This window comes from Anastrepha obliqua, chromosome 4, assembly GCF_027943255.1.
Source record: "Anastrepha obliqua isolate idAnaObli1 chromosome 4, idAnaObli1_1.0, whole genome shotgun sequence".
NCBI lineage: Eukaryota > Metazoa > Arthropoda > Insecta > Diptera > Tephritidae > Anastrepha > Anastrepha obliqua.
The window spans coordinates 124520692-124537658 of NC_072895.1; the positions used below are offsets into that span (position 1 = coordinate 124520692).

General features: G+C 36.1%; 1 protein-coding gene across 1 annotated transcript; it reads right to left on the reverse strand.

Moving 5' to 3' along the window:
- Positions 1-4234: 4234 nt before the first annotated feature.
- Positions 4235-5882, reverse strand: LOC129244585 (uncharacterized). The gene is made up of 3 exons (XM_054882307.1): positions 5664-5882; positions 5437-5598; positions 4235-5345 (listed from the first exon to the last, which is right to left on the reverse strand). Exons 1-3 carry the CDS (start codon positions 5842-5844, stop codon positions 5110-5112), a joined length of 579 nt encoding a protein of 192 aa, XP_054738282.1. The 5' UTR covers positions 5845-5882; the 3' UTR covers positions 4235-5109.
- Positions 5883-16967: the final 11085 nt, after the last annotated feature.

Sequence of the window (16967 nt, forward strand, 5' to 3'; positions counted from 1 at the left end):
GTTCGAATCTTCGTGAAACAACAAAATAAAGAAAAACTGTTTCAATAGCGGGCGCCCCTTGACATCCAAAGGCAAATCTCCGAGTTTTTTTCTGCCATGAAAAAGCTTCTCATAAAAAATATCTGCCGTTCGGAGTCGGCTTAAAACTGTAGGTCCCTCCATTTATGGTAAACTATCAAGACGCACACGATTTGTTGGAGGAGGAGCTCGGCCAAACACCCAAAGAAGGGTGTAAGCGCCAAGCGCAAGCGCACATGTATACTTACATATATATTTTTGGGTCTGAAGGTATTCGCGTATTCGTTCTGATCTACCTGTTGTCATATATTATAGTTTCATACCCGTTGTTAACAGCCTGAGCACGTTAATAGAGATTGTAGCTACTAGTATGTATATATAAAATGTCCCTTTCCCGCTCACTCAAACTTCCTTTACCTTAAGGGTCGTTAGCACGGTTTTCTCCAGTTCAGAGGAGGGGAATAAAACAGAGCGCTGCTTGGAGTAACTCATAAAAAGGGGCCAAATACTGGAACACTCACTGATTAGTCGTATGTCAACTCTAAACGGTTTTGTGCACTTAAAAATCAAAATAAATGCCACCAACAATATCAACCTTGATATTAGATGAAGAATAGCATGCGCCATTTTGGGCTCGGTGGACAATGGAATTGTGAAACACATAAAAATACAACAACTACATCGGCTTGGCCATGTCCTACGCAGGTACACAATTTGCCTTGCAGGTACACTAATGAGAGAGTATGCATACATTGTAATAACTGTAATGTTTTTTTTTTTTTTTTTTTTTTTTTTTTTTTTTTTTTTTTTTTTTTTCAATAATTTCACTGTGTTGAAACTACGCTAAAGTAAGAAGGGAAAAATTCTTCAACCTAGGCAAAAAAATGTGGATATGCTAAATACATATAACTAAAATAAATCTGGGATTTAGATAAGCTAAAGAGACAAAATATATCAGAAAGAGAGATACAATGGAGCTGAGGAAGTTGTCTATGAAAGAATATCAATCAGAAATTAAGACGAAGCCGTTAATCAAATATTATATTTTAGGATTTTGACAAAACCGCGTGACGATAAATCTTTCTTTTAACAGAAAATTATTGGAATGAGGCACGCAAAAAATAGATTATGTTCGATTGTAATTAAGTGATTTTCTTGAACGACGGTATATTTTAGATTATGAAATGTATTATAAAACCAATTTGCTGTTCGAAAGGCATCTTGACAAACCTGAAAACATTTTATATCCCTTATATAATTTTTGTAGTCAAGCTTCTTTTGGGGATGTTCAGCTCTCTCTCTCTCTTCGCACCATATTATAGTGTTCTGCTCCTTAAATTGAACTGCATGAACGAATTTCGAAAACAATGACGCCAAAGCAAGAAATGTTTCATATCGAGAGTGATAACGCTTTTTCTTTATTGCTGTTTATTATTCGGAGTGAATCGCCGAAGCGCCCAACGTAACGCATTTTGTTCTTTTTTTATAAAATAAGTACATATTGTAATTTTATCTCAGCAAAGGAAAGATATTGAAAGTTGCACAGTTTGCAATATCCAAGCATTTATCAAAAAATGTGTCTTCTGTTCAGTGGCTCGGACGCACTAATTGTATTATATAATAGACATTCTGTGATAGGAAAATAGATTTTATTCCTATTCGGATTCCTTCGTTCACCACTGTATACTTTTATATGCTTCTGTTCAATATGTTCCATGTATGTATGTATGAGTGTGTATCGTGTTGCTCTTGGAGGATGTTGTCTTAGAGGCCTTGCAGCAAATGAATGAATCGCCGACAGTAGCTTGTCGTAATAATAACAACACCAACACAACAAAATCCACTAGCAACAAGCCAATGTCTAACACCAAACAAGCACATTGTTCGAGCAACAGCACAACATTTACAAGTATACATGCATACGAGTACACACATATTAGTATGTGAATGTTTTCACACATTCCTTTCAACTTTCGACAGTAGCAACAACGTCAGTGCTTCTACTCCTCTCTCGCTCACAGCAATTTCTCAGCTGTATACATTTTTTCTTTTTATTTCATTTATTTTACTTTACTTCCAACAGCAGTTCATTGTAGTAATATAGTTAGTCACATAACACACGCAGTCATCCATGCATATATGTATGTATCAGTTTGTATTTACTACATATACCCTTGTAAAAACATTAGTTTTCACATTTGCACAAAATACTTCTTGTTGTTGCCATTGCCGGTGTCGATGCGGCTACAGCTACTACCGCCGTTTTCATATCCACTCGGAGGCTGTGCAGATGTTATTGCTCTAGCGTAACCGCAAATTAATGACATGTAATTGCAGGAAATCACTTAGCGTGTACCCAGCGCGCCTACCGCTACGACTATAAAGGATCGTATGGCATTGGTACTCTCACCCCACCGTTGCCACACAGCCACAACGGCCAAGAAAACTGAATACACACACACTTACGAGTATACTTTGTATTTTACCGTAATATATTGTTGCTTTGTTTTTAAATACAACCAGGATTTTGTTACTTCAGTGGCACGCAAGCTAAGCACAAGTAGTTGTTCCTGCCGCTCCTGTAATTGCTCCTCTTTCTGCAGCTGCTGCCCTGCTCCAGCTCCTGCTTCGCACTCACTCTTTGATTCGGTTCTTTTATAGCTCTGTTGCTACAGTTGTGCTGTTGATTATTATTAAAATTTGCCCACACAACAATATGTATTATAGTATGTGTGTATGAAGCTTCACACAACAGTCGGTACTGCAGCACATAGACCCGATTTACACGAGGAGACATCTGGAAAGGAAACATTTTGTTCAAGGGTGAAGGACGGTCGGGGAAGAGAGAAGGGATTTTGTCTCCCGTACTCGGCGACACGCTTTGCTCTTCTTATTCGTATTTCTTATCTTAAAGCAATTTTTGACAGTTGCTTCATTCGTTTTCTTCTTTTGTGGAAGAAAGTTCTAAGTTATGTGTTGGTTTTCAATCAAACGGAAGATAACAACGATGACAAACATCCGAACGCTGCTTGGGAAATGCACGATTATTTTTGCTAGTAAAGTAGGTATAATTTAAAATAGTTATGGGGCATGTTTATGTTGATTTCTAATTTTTCCCTGCATTTCTAGACACTCAAGTTAATTTTAAGTTAATTATTTACATATGAAGTATTTTTAATTTAATTTTTTTTATTCAAGTATAAGAATTTATAAATATATTAATTTATATACATCAGAGCTCGCGGTAGCGATTGCTTTTGGTAGAGATAATTTAGCGTGTGCTGAGTCATTTGCTACCGCAGCATTACACTGTAGATAGCAAAATACGTGCCAGGGGTCTATTGCCTTCTCTACATTACATTTCGCCCTGTAACAGTCCATTTTTGCGATGTTTTAAATTCATGTTTAATGTTTGTGGACATTGTTCTTTTCACGTTTTTCAGATGTTTTGTGATACAAGAAACAGTAAGATTATAATTTTGCGGGTAACACTGATGTCGTTAAATGGTAAGTCATGTTTTTTTTAGTTTCATTAATTTTTATTAAAATCATTTTTTTTTTCTTTTATGGACCAAAAATTTAAAGAGATTAAAATAAGAATAGGGAATCAAAAAAATATTTTGTAATAAGATTTTTTATACACAATGTGTTTTCAGAAACTTTCCAAGAATAAAATTCTATTTTGCGGGGTAATATCATCAGCTTTACAACCATACATAAGGGCAAATAATTAATTTTTTTTAATTAAAGCCCAGGAAAAAGCAGCTTTTCTATAAAAATTAAAAAGGAATTGCGATTATCGCTCTGTGTGCCGCCGAAGAATTAAACCTGTCAAACAAATTCGCCGACTTATTAAACTGCACCTAAAGTGGGCCAAATGTATTCCAAATGCAATGCAATGGTCGTAGCTTTTATCCCGAACGCCTTTGTACCACCGGCACCTACGTGTTCCTTCGAAGCCGGATAATAAACTGAAAACGTTGAACTTATAGCCAATAAATGGCAGCTCGTCCGCAATTCTAAACTATGAACGCATTTTTTGCTTAACTTTGTGGAATTTAAGCTGTAGTCAATGACTCATGCCAGAATGATTTTCTGTCCCCACCGCATGGTATGCTCGTATAATCCTCTCAAAAAATGCTTACAAATGGAGCACTCTAATGCTTTATTTCGTTTCCGATGATTTTTATACTCGCTATTAGAAAAAAACTTTAGGTCAAGAAATTAATATTTTCATTTTTATTATTATTTGTTATTACTATGTACATTTTATACTTTTAATTTTATATTTACTTTATGTTTAAAAATCTGTATGAATGAAGTGAACATATTTCGAAAAGTCCATTCCATTATAAGGAGCTGGTACTACAACTCGTTCGTAGTTGTAGGTGCGAAGGCATCTGAAGTTCTGGATATGTACTTGATGACGGATAAGAAGTAGATGTAATAACTAGTTGTGGAACTTGGTAAAATAAAACAGTTAACACTGGGTATGAAGTTCGCAAACGAACAAGAGCTGAAGTTGGTGATAGGTAGGGCATGACACATAGCGGGATGGTACCGCGTAGCGAAGTATTGCGGGTTCTTCTTCTTGACTGGAAGCTGCGTACATTGTATAGGGAACAGAGATGCTGGCGCGGAACACGCAGCTAATTCTGATACTTGGTAAAGAACTAGAATCCATACTTGAGTTTAATAAGCAAACGGTACTGGAACTGAATAAGAAGATGGTGCTTGTACTCATACTGCGTTTAGGTCTGATGCAAGATAAAGCACGATAGTGTGAACTCTGGCTGTGGAGCCTTGATCTTAACGCTCTGCTGCGCATGAAAGTGATGCAAGACTTTTACCAGAAGCAACCTAAGGATACGGAGAAGTTGCTGGTGCTTCAGAACCTTGATCCTCATTTGCGTCTGAAGATAGCCCTGCTACTGGACTTTGGTCTGTCACAGAAGTAGTAGAGGTTGTGTGATTTTGACTTTGCCGATCTGTTGATGATAATTGTGTCGCATTGTAGGTAACAGAGGCAGGAGCTGAAGTTGAGAAATCATCACCTTGGCCTGAGTAGATTTTGCTACTTCAAAATCTTGATCATAGTTGAGTCATAGTTAATACTGGACTCTGGCCTGTCGTATTCTGTGCTATAGGAATAGGATCTGGAGCTTTATAACATGGACGCGAAGCTGTATTTAAAGATGGTGTTGGGATTTGATCTTGATCAGCAACAAAGTTAGGGGCATAAGTAGGAATAAGATCTGCGGCTTGGTCGTCTTGCGCTAAGACAGCATACGCCGGCAAGCAAGGCCCTTCACGTATAACTTTCCAGTCTGTGGGAAAACAAAATAGAAAATAATGGTTTCCCCAGCAAACAAAAAAAGGGCATATAAGTTTGTAAAGTAATTAGAAATAAATTTTTACATTGCTTAGTTTGGCAAATCAGCCGGTCCACATGACATGGGTTCGGTACCGTCCTAGCAGGTCCTACAGGGACTTGCTGTGCACAAACGGGCTGAAATATCGCCGGGCAGACAATTTCATAGCAATTGGACAAACAGTTTTCAATGTCTGTTCTTATGGGGACTGTAGATACGATAAATTAAAAGTTTTATTTCAAGTAATAAGTAATTCAAAACTGTAAAACTTACGCGGTTTGTCATAAAGCCTTTGCTTGTAAATATAGGCATCCAGTTTGAATTTATTCTCGAAATAAAGATACGCCCGACCATTCGTCGCGCACACCGGTGAACCATTTTCGGGACATGTTGGCACGTAGAAGCCAAATGCAGCAGAAGCGGCTAAGCTTCCAAACAAAACTGCTAACCACATTGTTATTTACCTTTAATTTGTTTGACGGCAATAGCAACTAAAATGAATTTTAAAATATTTGCAGCATTACTCTGAAGTGTCTAGGGCACTTGACTTTTATACCCACTCCAGTGAGGTCTAAGTGTTAATCTGTAGCTGCACACCTATCATTTTATGTGACTCCGGAGCATTGGACATAACTAATCGTCATTTGCGCGTGAGCTCTGAGTTTGTCTGGCGCTGAACAGACAGAATTCAGCATTTATCTCAGGAGATCGTGCTGCGCTGGTTGTCTTTGGCTGCACGTACGTGTCTTTCGAACGCCGGTTAATTACTCGTACACTGACTTCTTTTGACCTCATTGCCCGTAAATAAAAATTACCTAAGCCAATAAAGTACTTGGACCAGGCGTTTGGACGAGGGTGATTAGGGCGCCACAATAAGCATTAATAATATTTATGTACCTACATGAGAAAAAATATTCTACGAAACTCGGTCCAGTGCTAAATCAGCTAGCGTCAATAGTTTCTTTTTATTAGGAACATTTATCTGAGTGAGTTTGTCTAGAGAATTCAGTGCAACGAGTTGTGTATCAACATTTGCAGAAAAAAGCTCGTCAGGCGCTTGACCCTTTTGTCAAAGCACTTAAAATTCTTATTATGCTTAATTATGGCAAAGATCTTACTCAATTATTGTATATTTTCCTACAGTACTTTGTAAATTTAAGTCGAGAGCAAGAAACTTCATCAGTTGTCTCTCCTTTGGAGTATCGTTTGTAGTTTAGCCCAAGAGAAGCTATTTTTACTCCATATTACTGTTTTGAGTCGTTTTAAGATGAATGCCAAGTTGATTTTCAGGCTTTCGATGGGATGTCTCATAGAATATTGATAGGTAAACTTGCGAGGCATGGCTTTCATTCTATGATTTTGAAGTAAATCATGGCTTACTTGTATAACCTATAAGTATTTTCCAGTACACGCTGGGTTAATATATCGACCCATTTATTTGTTGTTTTGTTAGATGTTCCCTTGGGTATTACATATATACATAATTGATTGTTTGGCCCAGCCCCTCCTTCTATTTGTGGTGTACATCTTGATGTTGCTCTACAAATGAAGGAACCTACAGTTTTATGCCACCTCCGAACGAATAATGGTTTTGTAAGAGGAGATTTTTCATGCAGAAATGCGCTCGAAGGTTTGCCTTTGCTTGCTGAGGGGCGATGGGATGTCTCATAGAATATTAGAAGCACTGTTTTTCTATTATTTGATGTTCCGAGCCTTTCTGAATGGAAGTCACGCACCAACCCATTCGGCTACGGCTATCTACGAAGATAAATAGGTGCATTCATTCAAGACTCATCTCTGGCTTATCGCAATTGAAACCCAACACTTAACCATAAAAGTGTTGTCTGTTGAACTGGTTTTAGTTTAATTTTTTGGTGCGCTAAGTACACATAAAAATAAGATTTATTATCTATCACTTTAGCATAGACGCTTACATTTTATCTTGACAACTCATAAAATCATAATTTTTTTCTTCTATTCATATGTGTATGTATGTATATATGTGTGTATACATACAGTGGGTGCCACTTTCGACCTATAAGTATTTTCCAGCACACATCCATACATACGTAAATAGATTGCGTTGCATCTGGCCCGTTGATGCATAATCTTTGCTTGAACTACTTTCGCAGATACCAATTGACTGTGTCTGTACACTGTAGGAAATGCAACTGCTTCAGGACTAACGCAACACTGGCCTATTTCGAGACTGCTACTAGTCTGCACTTAATCCATAAAAATTACCTTATACGATATTCCTATTTTACAATTTTTATACTGAGCCCTAGTAAGCGCTTGAGACCACAAAAAATTTATACAGCAAACAAAATGAAATCTGAGCGCTTTTCCGGCGCAAAACCAGACTCCAACCAACCCAAACTAAATACGGTTTTACTTGGAAAAGTAAATCACAAACGGAATCGCCCTTTAAGATTATTCCTTATTTCACCACTTAATGTATACGAGTGTTTTTGTAGCAGCCAATCTCTACCACGGCCAGCACATCGACACAGCACCGAAAGTGGGCCCGCTATAATCTTTTAATGTTGCATTTTCCGCAATTTGCTTACAAATTCATAGAAGTGAGTGCACGACTCGTATGAGTGTATGCGACGTGCTCTACTTAAATCGAGTACATGTGCATCGACAAACATATGCCTTCACATACGCACATATAGTATGTACATATGTAGTGTAGGGTTAGCACTGACAACCCAAATTGACGTTGTTGCCAAACATTAAACATCCCCAAACACACATTCTCACGTACATATGTACGAGTACCTACATGTTTTTGTACATATGTAGGCATACATATGCCAAAACCGGTAAGTAGTACCGTATAAGTACCAGCATACTTTGAGCTATTGAATAGCTCAGAAGTGTTTAATCTAACACCACAGAACTTAGCTTTCGAAAAATTTAAACGATCAAGGATACATGAATGTATGTATCTTGGTATGAGTGCATACATACATAATATGCTGTATGGATGATACGTATGCCTGTGGACGCCAGTTCTAAGAATAAATTACATACTTATTGAAGTCAGCATTCAAAACAGTCTTGAAAATTTAAGCAAGACAACTCATTTCTATGATCCAAAAATTCGTATGTCTATATGATGCGCATGTTTCAGTCATGGAGCCATTGAGGAAAGCTTTATTGGATAGAACAATTTCAATGAAAATTTCGAATGAGAATAATGCATACCCATTCGACTGGTTTGAAATAACATAAACAATTTTTTTGATAGTTTCAAACACCGCTGCACATTGCTGTGAATAATCTTTCCAACCTATTTCTGTTAGTTTGGCAATGCTCTTTCCCACCACCTGAATCGCTGGCGAATTTGCTTCGTTTCATCCAGTGGAAAAATACATATGTATATTCTTGAAATATCAAATTTGGAACTGCAAAAATAACTCACTTAGCATTTTTCCTTCACTTTTTCATTCGCGCCTTACCATCAAAGGACAATTGTCAAACAGCTGATTTTTATTTTGCCAACTGCCGACCAAATTGCCAAGCTTGTCCCCGCGGTGCTTAGACGCTTTCGTTTAATGTACAAAAACAAAATATACGTTAAACTGCCAATTAATAAAGGAACGAGCTCGCTATGAGGGTCCCTAATATAATTTATCATTATCTTTGTCTTGAGAAGCTGGCCAGTTTTTAGGATAAAAAAAGATTGTATGGTGACGAAGGCCTCTCAACATAAACCCTATGTAAATACTATTTTGCTATTTTTTTCGGTTCCGCCATAAGCCGACCCGAACTAATCCACACTAGCACATCTTCAAATAACTTTGTAGTGAAGTAGTAGAATTTTCAAGTTGTTTAATGGTTCCAGAAGAAGTGTTCGTGAAAAAATTAAAAATCCCTTAATGTATTTTATTTAGGCATGGGTTTCACTGGTTGACGTTTGTTTCTTCATACATATCACATCAAGACTCAGCCTTGTTGTTGCTCTCTATATTCCAGTTTTTGGGATCCAAAATGGTTAGACACTGAGACCAATGTTTTTGGCGATTGGTTGGATTGCTTGTTCTCGTGTAAGATGACAAACTGTTCCCTTTTTTTCTAATTTAGACTCCTTTTTTCGCTCATTAATATTAGTTTACCGAATAAAATCCCTAAACGCTACACTTGTCATAGTAAAAATTTTATATAGTATTTATAATATATATTTTCAACAATATACGTAGATTTACTCGTATGTACATATACTTGAAATGTAGATATGTATGCTTGAAATCACAACGCAACATCCTTCTCGTATGCGCTCATGCATACATACAAATGTGTTGCATTTATTATATAATACATTCACCACTTTTATGGGAGTAGAAAATCGTTCGCCTTACAACATTATAAGTACATATGTGCATATGTGTATTTTTAAAATCGAAATCACACAGTTGCACTGAAAATTGAACCGCTCATGTAAGCCATGAGGGATTTCGCCCCAATAACATGAAAATGAGGTCAATAGCATTATATTGCAGCGAATGAACGAAAGTGATTGAAGGGAATAAGAAAAAAATTTAAAAGGAATAAATAACAAAAGTAATAAATATTTTCGTAAAAGAAAATGTATTGCATAGCTACTAGTAAAACCCAGTACCTCTAGACTACGACGTCTTTAGGCCAGTGCGGCATACATTTTTCATAAATTTTGAGCTGATGGTGAAAAATTTTAGGGTTAGAGGTGCGTGTTTTATAAGGCTAAGCAATTTTTTACTTCCTATTTATTTATTTATTTTATTTTTTTTTGTCAAACATTTATAGTTATTGAATACTATTAGTATTGTAAAAATTATCACGTCTATCGCTTAGATCGCAACCCAACAACCTCTGGCCTATCTAGAGGAGGTGGAGTACTGTGGGCAGTAAAAGCTAATTTGTGTAGTAGTAATGTTTCTCTAAACTTATACTCTAACAGTATAGAACAAATATGCGTTAAGATAAAATTTTCATTAAACCGCTGTATCTTCTTTTTGTTATCCTACATTCCGCCAGATAGCACGTATGATATCTATGAAAAACATTTAAATAATTTAGCATCTATTTATAATAATTTAACTCAAAATGATGAAATTATGTATCTTGGAGACTTTAATTTAGGAAATATTTCATGGTTGTCATATAATAATAATCTAATACCTTCTAACGTTAAATCTGAAATAGAGTTACTGTTTGTAAGCACTTTATTATCGTTTGGCCTTAAACAGATCAATTCAGTTCTAAACGATAACAATCGAATATTGGATTTAGCTTTTATTTCTGCAGACTTGAATTCATCTTGCCAACAATGCTATTTACCTATTTTAAGTAATAGTCAACATCATAAAGCGCTCTTAATAAATTTTGAATTTTATAAATTCGATAAACTATCGTCGATCACTACATTTGGTCGCAATTACTCTAAAGCTGATGTTACAAAGATGAGCGAATACATTGATAACACAGATTGGTCATTTTTGGACACTTTCGATGATCCTAAAACATCTTATAGTATTTTATGTGACAAGTTACAATCAACAATTTCCCGCTTTGTTCCTCTACGAAATTGGAAATCTCATAAGAAAACCCCCTGGTTTAACTCGAGGCTTTGTCATCTGAAAAATTTAAAAAATAAAGCATACAAGAAGTTAAAAAGAACCAATAGCATAAGCGATCGAGACAACTTACTCCGATTGAAAAGGGAATTCAATTGTCTTCATAACTACTTATTTAAACATTATATATTTAGAATTGAATCAAATTTAAAATCAAATCCCTCTAGCTTTTGGCGTTATATCAACAATAAACGGAAGACCAACGGCTTCCCCACTTGCTTAAATTACGATGGCATTGTTTCGGATAATGAACAAGACTCATGCGACCTCTTTGCAAAATTTTTCCAAAAAGTTTATGAAAAATTTGACAAATTAGACACTCTTAACCTTAATGTATCCTCTTCTGAATCTTATGATGACTTTACTGTTTCAACCAATGATGTTGTACAAGCAGCTTCAAAACTGAATAATAGCTCATCTACCGATCACGAAGGTTTCTGCCCCGTATTTTTTAAACTCGTCTCCACCTCAATAGCGAAACCGATCTCAATTCTCTTCAATAAATGTCTAAACAAATCGATTTTCTTAGATGCTTGGAAAATATGCTCAATCACGCCAATTTATAAGTCAGGAAGCCGAAATGAGGTATGCAACTATCGCCCAATAGTTAAACAAAGCACCATTTCGAAATTATTTGATTCTATTCTCAAAGTTAAAATGTTAAGTCGTATTAGTGATCTTATCTGCGAGTACCAGCATGGCTTTGTCCCCTTAAAATCCACTTGTACTAATTTGGCACTAGTCACAAATAATATTATTAACGCTTTTGTAAATCGCGCACAACTAGATGTAGTTTACACGGATTTCTCAAAGGCATTCGATAAAGTCGACCATTCTATTCTCATTAAGAAGTTGAGTGCATGCGGTATTAAGGGAACACTTTTAAAATTCTTTTTAAGCTACCTTACGGGAAGGAAATTATTCGTTAAAATAGCATCGTCTAAATCTACATTATTAATTAATGCTTGGTCCGGAATACCCCAAGGGACTCACTGTGGGCCAATTCTTTTCTTAATATTCATAAACGACTTACCTAAAATATTTCAATATGTAAAATGCTTAATGTTTGCAGATGATGTAAAGCTATTGAAGATTGTTCCAATCTTCAAAAGGATCTCAAACATCTTCAAGATTGGTGTACCATGAACCACCTACACTTGAATACTGACAAATGCTACGTGGTTTCATACAGGAAGAAACCCAATCCATTCATCTTTAATTACTTCTTGAACAATATTATGCTTAGTAGGAAAGAAGAAATCAAAGACTTGGGCATAATCTTCGATTCAGGACTTACGTTCTCGAAACATATTGATTACATTATCTCTAAAGCTTTTTCTATGATTGGATTTTTACGTCGTAATACGGAAGACTTTTCAGATCCCTTGACTTTGAAAGCACTCTACGTCTCCTTAATTCGAAGCCGACTAGACTATTGTTCTCTAATATGGAACCCATTCTACCAATGTCATATAAATAAGATTGAAAAAGTCCAAAAAGTCTTTACCAAATATGCATTGTGTAAGCTGCGCTGGCCTAAAGGGCTCCCTAGTTATATAGGCAGACGCAAATTGATTGGACTACAAAGCCTTGAGGACAGACGAATCTACTTTTCGATTCTCTTCGTGTATAATCTTCTAAATCTCAATATAAATTGTCGTGAGTTACAGAGTCTAATTAAATTTCAAACAAAGCACCATGATTTAAGGCAGGTTCGTTTATTTGTAGACCAACGGTATAGAACTAACTATGCCCTCAATGAACCGATGGTGAGATGCATTCGATTCTGCAATAATTATCCTAGCCTCGACTTTAGACTAAGTTTATATAATTTTAAGCAACAATTGTTTATAATCTTTAATTAATAATTAAAAATTTGTCTAATATAGTCTGTAAGAATTATTGGTAGACTGAATAAATGAATAAATGAATAAATGAATAAATGAATAATCAAATTTGAAAGCAACGCACAATGTACTCTGAATCTCCTTCGAAGCTGTTCATTGACTTATTTATGTTCTTGACTTATTTATGAACAGCTTTCAGCCAGTCAAATTATGAAGCCTTTTCGAGTTGTTCCGTGGTACTCTATAGTCGAAAAAAGAAGCAATTTAATATAATATTACCAGATAAATAATGGGTTTTCATGCGTTTGAGAATTTATTGGAATACAATACGAGTATGCGAGATGGGTCAACTATTGATTAAAAGTTCATGTTTCTGGGCATGTAATGACTAAGCAGAATACAAATAGTATATATTTGATATTAGCCCTCAGGCGGTCGTCGTAGCCGAAGGGGTTGGTGCGTGACTACCATTCGCCCCCTTAACCGCGCGATTTTACTTCTTTTTGGCCTTTGTTTGAAAAATCTGTTGCCAACTGTTGAAATATGTGTCTTAATGTCTTAAACTGAACTGTTCAGTCTAAATATTATATAAGAAAACTAAACTGTCTACAACCACCAACGAGATTTCAGTTCGTTGTATTTGACCAATAAGGTGCATTTAAGGGTTAAAAACACCATTTTTATGTTTCTATTTTTTCTATTTTTCTGTTTCTGTTTCTCTATTGTTTTCAACGGCTCACACATCTCAGTTCAGATATAACAAAATAGCGCTCGTAAAAAATAAATTGGTCACTTTATTTATGCCCTTTGACGCCATATGCCCCTAATAGGACCATATAAGTTTATATGTGACGCATAGAGAGAAAAAATCAAAATTTTATTTTTCAGCAAAAAAATTTTCTTTTATACATTGAGATTTTTCTTCTTCTTCTTAATTGGCGCGATAACCGCTTACGCGGTTTTTGCCGAGTTTAACAAAGTGCGCCAGTCGTTTCTTTCTCGTGGTAACCAGCGCCAGTTGGACACACCAAGTGAGGCCTAGCCCTTCTCCACCGGATCTTTCCAACGCAGAGGAGGGCTTCCTTTTCCTCTGCTACCACCAGCTGGTACCGCATGGAATACTTTCAGAGCGGGAGTGTTTGTATCCATTCGGACGACATGACCCACCCAGCGTTGCCAACGTGCAAAGTTCCAAAAATCTTACACAAAATCTTTCTCTCAAACACTCCAAGCGTCGCTTCGTCGGATGTTGTCATCGTCCAAGCTTCTGCGCCATACGTTAGGACGGGCATGATGAGAGCCCTGTAGAGTGTTAGTTTTGTTCGTCGAGAGACGACTTTACTAGTAATTTGCCTACTTAGTCCAAAGTAGCATTTATTGGCAAGAGAGATTCTACGTTTTCCAGGCTGCAAAAATGAAGGAAAAGCGATATACATATTTATAATTTTTGTCCTTAAATGGTAACACAAATTGTGCTCTCGCATTTAGGAAGAAATTCTTTTTGTTTCTCGAAAGTATTTCCAAATTTCGACATAGGGCTATCACATGAAAAATTCCTGGATTACTTCATATCATCTTCAATTTCTTCTTCTTCCGTCTTTCTCAATATTGCACCAAATATTTTTACATTATTTATCTGCGAAACATTTTTGTACTAAATGAAAAATTGCCTTTTAATTGAAAACCAAATGAACAGAAAAGAAGCACACATACTCGTCCAAGTGTACCAGTGTATGTGTGTACGTCTGAAACAAATACTTGTTCCAATTTTTGTTGCCGTTGCTGTGCTCAATTCTGACAAATTGTAAATATAAAAGAATTCATTTTTCAGCGGCAAAAATCATGAAAATGTAGACTGCTCCCCACATGCCGGCAACTGGGGCTCACCATTTGGGCGGACGCCAACCTGCATGACTGCCTGCCGCCGCCTTTGCTTCGAACACAATGCACAATGCGTTGCATGCACACTCTTCCGCACATACGCGTGTACATATATATGTATATGAGTATTTTGATTTTGTTGGCTCTCACTACCGCTCGATTGCAATTCAACGCGCGCGCATATTCAATTCACGGGACGAGAAGTTGTTTGCCATTTTAAATTCTCGAATGCCATCAATAAAGTGGAAAACAAGTGGAAATTTTATATTCGGATGCATGAGTGTATTGCATGTAGTAGAATCGGGGAAGTAGAGTAGGGAAGAGAAGTAGTTGAAGCGTAATTGCTACTTAAGCTGCCATCCTTTGTGCGTTAAGCGGCCTTCGCGATCCATTTTGCAGTTTCTCTGCTACAAACACCACGACGAATTAATTAATGAGTAATCAAGCTGTGTTAATGAAAAATTTAACATCCCAACCATTGAAAATACTACAACTTATTGTCTGCAATTCATTGCCACTGTGCACTTCTCAAAAAGTCCAATGATGAACTTTGAATTTTTTCGTTTGGAAAATTCAGCGGCAATCTAGTAGCTTGTGACATACATCTGGCAACCCTGTTAGTATAGCTACTACCTACAGATGCGTAGTTGTTCACATACAATGAACACAATGAGTTCGTTCCGTCATATTTATTCATTCATTAAGTACTTTTAATTAGACGCAAATGTAAAGGAGACCAGGCAAAGCGGTCATATCAGAATAGCTGAACTGTTCACGATTCCAGCTCCACTGACAGCGGCAAATTAATGGCTGCATAAGTTGACAATTATACAATATCCCAGCATTCATTGAGAGTCATCAAAAAATTAGATTGAATTGAACAAATGAATTTATCTAAAAGAACACTCGGTGGTCAGCGAAATGATAGATAGAAATGATGCAGTGAAGAACTATCAAAGAATAAGAACCGCAAGTTCTAAAATATATGGCACCCTATAAAAAATAGGAGGATATCAAATCGCGAAAGGCCAACTGTCATCACCAAAGCGGCTGATTACACAATTATCAAAAGTAGCGCAAAATATCGATGTGTTGTCAATGTTGCCAAGAAGCGATCATGTCTCCATTACGGAATAAAAATAATGAAGTATTTTTTTTTACTTATTTTGAAATATAAATTGAAGAAAAACTTTATTAACTAAGCCATATCCAGACCGATTTAGACTTCTAAGGTATCATTAGAAAGCTATTTTCCTAAACCTTTTAGTTTTTCGATTTGAATTTGAATTTTTGTTCGCAATTTTCACTATTTTGATTCCGTTGATAAAATTTTTTAACATTTTTAGGCAGACGTTTTAAGTTGATTTTTTGAGAAAAATATTTCTAAAAACCAATTTTAGGAGATACTTTCGAATCGGACCAATTCACGTACATCTTAATATTTGTACTAGTTTTAAATGTAATAAATTTTATTAGTTACGGTGGAAAGACCGTACCGACTTTTTTAATGCTCTGCAGGATTGTCGTAATCAAAAAATAATAATCTTAGATATGTAGGTATGTAGCAATTATTTTATGTTGTATAAAGAATTGGATGGCGGTATACGTTTTTACTTTTGCTGAGAAAGGCATAGCAATTTTAAAACTTTCAAGTTGTTTTTTCCGACATTTCGGTTGGATTACGACATTAATGAGTGATATATAGATTAGTATTCCAGTATATTGACAACAGCAAGTAATCTATCAAACGCTCAAAGCCACTGTACAATAACTGCATGTGTAAATTTCTAAACTCGTCCGCTCATAATCTTCAACTCGCATTTATAATACGAAGAAGTCGTATGCTGTGGTTCGAACATGTCTACCCTAGGCTTGCTATACACAACACTGCGGGCCTGGAATATTTGCGGGCCAAAATCATCCAACGCACAACTCTCAATCGCATATCGCAATCATATTTACACAGTTATTATACATTCTTAAACACTAAAATATTGAACAAAAAACGTTTCCCGACCTAAAAACTCAATTTTCTGCTTGAAGTAATTAAAACGAAGTAATTAAAAAAGAAACACCTTTTTCTGCATACATGCATTGGTGGGCAAATTGCAGGGGTACTGTGTGTAGTACTCGCACACAAATACTATTAAAAGCATATGGTATATACATATGTATGTGTAAATGCGTGTGTATGTACTTGGATATATCAGTGTGATTTCCATAAATGC